Consider the following 5,729-nt stretch of genomic DNA (forward strand, 5'->3'; position numbering starts at 1 on the left):
TGTTGCTTTTTGTGTTCAAATAAGGTTGAAGCTCTGACTGCAACAATAAACTTTTTTGGTTGAATTGAAAGAATTCTTTTACATTTTTCTTTTAGTGTGAAGCGGAGCATGACCCACACCACAAAAGTGGGAGTGGAAAGAAAACTAAAAAGTCTGGGCTTGGGTCCATGTTGTCCATGCGCTCAACTCCAAAGATGAGTAAACTGAAGGTGAGACATTGCCACCTTCTCCTCTCTGTATTGTATCTGTGAATCCCTCCAGGCTGTGCTGCAGCAGAGAATAGCACAGCTAAAGGTAAAATGATTTTATCCTTTCTATTTTGATGTTTTGGCAGGAAGTTCCCAGCCCCGAGTCTGGGGTAATAGTGAAAACTGCCAAAGATGGATGTGCAGAGGGTCTCGTTTATGGTGGAGGGGGAAAAGAAGGGATCTTCATTAAGGAAGTGGTACCAGAGTCCCCTGCATCAAAGAGTCTGAAACTTAAAGAAGGTAAACAAGCAGTTGGAAACGAGAAAAAAATATAGATTTTCTATCCAATAACAATGAAAACTAAAAATGCTTTTACTAATTTGAGGGAGAAATGTGGGACTAATGAAGAATTGATTCTATTGGAACAGCCATGGGTTTCATCTTCCTTAGTTAAGGTAATGACATATGCATTACCTTACATATGCATTACCTTAACTAAGTAAGATGAAAAGTCTAATGAATTAATCATATTCTATCTTTTATTTTCATTTTTATTGACTCTTTTTTAACACTTCCAGTTTCATAGACTGACAGCCCTCTCATCTAAGTGCTTCTGGAATCTTTTTGCTCTGGTTTACGCAGGTGATCAGATTCTGAGTGCCACAGTGTATTTTGACAACGTGTCATACGAAGATGCCATTCAGATACTGGAGCACGCTCAAGCGTACAAAGTGAAGCTCTGCTTGAAACGCAAACCAGATATCACAGAGACTGAATCAGCCATCGAATCTGACGTCATCCCTGTAACTATTTTCAAGTTGTCTGCTCAGACTCTTTGTGATAGGTAGTCTTGGGAGTATAACTGACATTTCATATTTCTGTTTCTCGACAGGAGGAAGACATCTATGCTCCAGAGATGAGGGAGCAAGGAAAAAGCAAAAGGCGTGGTGATGCTCGCATTTCGTGGCCTAAGTTTCCCTCTTTTGGAAAAGGACGGAAGTCCCGCTTTACAAGGTCTCACAGTTCCTCAGAGGCGGATGAGCAGAGAAAGCTTGAGCTGAGCCCCACCACAAGTGACACAGAGTCACCTATAAAATCTCAGGATGCACTCAAAGGCAAGAAGAGGCATAAAATAAAGCTTTCTCTTCTGACAAAGAGAGGCCGCATAAGTTCATCTGAAGACCAGGACACAGATACACCAACAACTGGGCAGATCATCCAGACACATGAAGCATCAGACATGCTTTCACCTGAGTGCCTTGAAAGCCCCTCGGGAGAAACACCTGAAGTCTATGTGACAGAGGATCGGAAAGGAGTGGAAGACTTAAGACTTGGGCAAAATGATCAAAAACTGACTGAACCTCAAACTGTTCAACACAAGGTGGAACTCATCACTATAGATAGCACTTTGAAAACAGAAGATCTAACTGTGGCTCTGGCAGATAAAGACAGCTCCTCTGGTATCAAGTCCCCTGATGGCAAGAAAAAGAAGAAAGAACGATCTGAATTAAAAATGAAAATTTTGGGAAAGGATAAAGTGAACAAGAAAGATGCAAAAGCAAAATCCTCACCAAAGAGGCTGAAAACACTCGGGGCAAGTATTGAAATACCAGATCAACCTGAAAAATCAGCTGCCATCCCAAGTTCTGAGTCACACACAAAACTACAGGATCAACTAGCACCTGATGCCAATACCCGAATCATCAGCAGTGAGAGTTTGAGAGTAATCTCAGCAAAATCAATGACAACACAGATGGAAATGAGTGTTCCGAAGGTGGAACTTGATATACCCGATGTCTCCTTCATACGGAAATCTCCACAGAAAGGTGAAGAAAAAATGAAGGACATTAAACAAGAAACAAGGACAGGTCCCACATTCAAACTACCTAGAATAGGCTTGGGTGACCTTGCCACTGAGGAAACTATACAAAAAATGAATGTGAATGTTGAAGAATGCACAACTAAAATTGAGCAGCTTACAACTGATGGTACAGAAGTGAAAGAAGACCCTTATGAGCGACTGTCAAAAAGCAGCCTTTCAAGAATAGAACTTCCCAAACGTGAAGAAATTGAAATTCCAGGTATGGAAGACATGTCTATGAGGACCACAGCCAGAGGAATTAAAGACCCTAAAGCTGGTTTCACGGGACATTATGAAGAAATTCAAGCTGAAGCTGTACAAATGTCAATTGATGTTGACAGCGTGAAAGAGGCAGTATCAAAATTGCCTGGATTTAAGCTACCTAAGGTTGACACGTCAGGAGTGCCTATTCCTGAAGAAATTATTATGATAGACGCAAATGCACAAAGAATATCAGTGAAAACGCCTACTAAAGTAGTAGATACCAAAACAAAATATGAGACACACTTCATTAAGTTTGATACAACTGCCTCTCCAGAAATCTCCAAGACTACAGTCAAACTACCAAAGATCACATCTGCTGATTTAACCTCAGAGGAACTTTTAATCGAGACCAAGGTAGATTTAAAGAAACCTGAAAAGAAATCCAAAACTAAGGCAAAACAAAGTGACAAAGAGATTAAAACTGAGGTTTATAAACGAGATGATATTATAATACCTGGAAAAGAAAGTGCACCTGAAGTCGCCATTATTCAGGCACAAGACACACAGGGCATCAAATCGGAATATGACTCTGCAGCTACACTGAGCCCAAATGAATCTGAGAAGAAATCAAAGAAGGCAAAGATAACAGCTAGCTTTGGGATTGCAAAACCAGACATTAAAATCCCTGACATTGGAATTGACTTACCAAAACAAAATATCTATGAGCGAAAAGTGGATGGCATAAAAGGAGAGAAAACTGAAGCAAGAAAAGGCAAGGGGCAAACTGGAAGAGTCATATCTGATGTCAAAATACCTGAAATTGACAGCATTGAATACATTGATTCAGTAGGTGGTTCACCAAACAAAAAGGATGGTGGCAGCTGGCTTGCAGGTTTTGGTGTTAGTCTTGATGCTACAAAGCCAAATGCTAACATCTCCTTTCCAGATGTCAGAGATGAATTAGAAGATGTCAGTGTAAACGTCCCTGATGTAGATAAGGATATACATATTGATGGGGCAGAGATACAAACATTGGAAAGAGAGGGAAAAGGTAGCAAGTTTAAAATGCCAAACCTAGGCATCTCCATACCAAAGGTAAAAGGACCTAAAATGGATTTAAGCCTATCAAAAAAAGATGTAGATGTCACACTACCAGAAACTAAAGCTGAGGTCAAACTCCCAGAAGTGCCTGAGGTTGATGTTACCCTTGGAAATGTTTCTATTACAGAGCAAAAAATGGAGGTAAAAAAACCTGAATTTGAAATCAAACCTATGACAAGGGAAGGTGAAATTGATGGACAAGGAGGCAAGTTCAAAATGCCAAAACTTGGTATCAAAATGCCAAAAATGAAAGGGCCTGAATTTGATTCAAGCATATCAAAGAAAGACATTGATGTCAAACAAACAGATGCTAAAGCTGAAGGGAAAATCCCAGAAGCTCCTGAGATTGACGTTACTTTTGGAAGTATAGATGTCTCTATTCCACAACAAAAGATGAAGGTCAAAACTCCTGAATTGGAAATCAAACCTCTGCAGACTGATGGTGAACTTGATGAGCAAGGAAGCAGGTTCAAAATGCCAAAGTTGGGAATCGCAATGCCGAAAGTAAAAGGGCCTGAAATGGATTTCAGCTTATCTAAGAAAGACATAGATGTGACTCTACCAGAAGCCAAAGCAGAAGTCAAACTCCCTGATGTTGAACACACTGCTAAAGTAGAAATTAAAGCTCCTGAATTTAAAGGTGTAGAAAAGGATGCAGAAGGATCACCATCAAAATTTAAGATGCCAACATTCAAACTACCAAAATTTGGTGTTGGTACTCCACACGTCTCTGTAAAAGTACCTGATATGGACAAAGATGTAAAAATCGATGGAGCTGACATTAATATCCCTGAGGAGCACTCTGCGGTTACCATTGCAACACCTGACATTGACATTGAGGGCCCTTCAATAGGAACTGAACAGGATGGAAAAGGAGGCAAGTTTAAAATGCCACATCTTGGTTTCTCTATGCCAAAGGTGAAAGGACCAAAAATTGATTTAAGCCTACCGAAGAAAGATGTAGATGTGACATTACCAGAGGCTAAAGCCAATGTCAAACTTCCAGAGGCCCCTAAAATTGCTGTGGAGATGAAATCACCAGAGTGTGAAGCAGAAATGGATGGTCATGGTGGGAAGATTAAAATACCAAAGTTTGAAGTGAAAATGCCAAAAGTAAAAGGGCCAGAATTTGATTTAAGATCATCAAAGAAAGACGTTGATGTCAAACTTCCAGAGGTTGATATAGGAAAAGTAGATGTTTCAATTCCAGAGGCCAAGATGGAGGTTAAAAGCCCTGAACTGGAAATGCAGTCCTTGCAGACTGAATGTGAACTTGATGGACAAGGAGAAAGGTTCAAAATGCCAAAGTTTGGAATCAAAATGCCAAAGGTAAAAGGGCCAGAATTTGACTTGAGCTTATCAAAGAAAGACATGGATGTGACATTGCCACAGACAAAAGCTGAGGTCAAACTCCCAGATGCCCCTAAGATTGATGTCAGTCTTGGAAAAGCAGAGGTTTTGACTCTAGATGCAAAGGCTGAAGTTGAGAAACCTGAACTGAAAATGAAATCTTTGCGGACTGAAGTTGAAGGACAAGGAAGCAAGTTCAAAATGCCAAAGTTTGGAATGGCAATGCCAAAGGTAAAAGGACCTGAATTTCATCTAGGCTTCTCAAAGAAAGATGTTGATGTGACACTACCAGAAGCCAAAGTAGATGTCAACCTCCCTGATGTTGAACTAAAAGAACCTTCAGCTAAAGTAGAAATTAAAGCTCCTGACATTGCCACGGTGGAAGTTAAAAAACCTGAAGTGGAAATCAAACCTTTGCAGACTGATGTTGAACTTGAAGAACAAGGAGGAAAGTTCAAAATGCCAAAGTTTGGAATCACAATGCCAAAAGTAAAAGGGCCTGAAATTGATTTAAGCTTCTCAAAGAAAGATGTAGCTGTGACACTACCAGAGGCAAAAGCTGAGGTTGAACTCCCAGAAGCTCCTAAAATTGCTATGGATATGAAACCACCAGAGTGTGAGGTAGAAGTTGACGGACAAGGAAGCAGATTTAAAATGCCAAAGTTTGAAATCACAATGCCAAAAGTAAAAGGGCCTGAAATTGATTTAAGCCTCTCCAAGAAAGATGTAGATGTGACACTACCGGAAGCTAAAGCTGAGGTCAAACTCCCAGAAGCTCCCAAAATTGCTATGGAAATGAAACCACCAGAGTGTGAGGCAGAAATTGATGGACAAGGAAGCAAGTTTAAAATGCCAAAGTTTGGAATCACAATGCCAAAAGTAAAAGGACCTGAAATCGATTTAAGCTTCTCAAAGAGAGATGTGGATGTGACACTTCCAGAAGCCAAAGCTGAAGTCAAACTCCCAGAAGCTCCTAAAATTGCTATGGATATGAAACCACTAGAGTGTGAGGCAGAAATTGATGG

The 5,729-nt window shown here is 40.3% G+C and overlaps 1 protein-coding gene across 1 annotated transcript in view; it reads left to right on the forward strand.

The window, feature by feature from the left end:
* Positions 1 to 322: 322 nt before the first annotated feature.
* Positions 323 to 5,729, forward strand: part of LOC118336879 (neuroblast differentiation-associated protein AHNAK) — a 14,099-nt gene continuing 8,692 nt past the window's right edge. Inside the window, 4 exon segments of the mRNA XM_035673638.1 lie at positions 323 to 488; positions 831 to 982; positions 1,033 to 5,235; positions 5,326 to 5,515. Of these exon segments, the coding sequence (XP_035529531.1) occupies positions 323 to 488; positions 831 to 982; positions 1,033 to 5,235; positions 5,326 to 5,515 (4,711 nt within the window).

The sequence above is a fragment of the Morone saxatilis genome, unplaced genomic scaffold, assembly GCF_004916995.1.
Source record: "Morone saxatilis isolate NCDOM2014 unplaced genomic scaffold, NCSU_SB_2.0 Contig3, whole genome shotgun sequence".
In the NCBI taxonomy this organism is placed as follows: Eukaryota; Metazoa; Chordata; class Actinopteri; family Moronidae; genus Morone; species Morone saxatilis.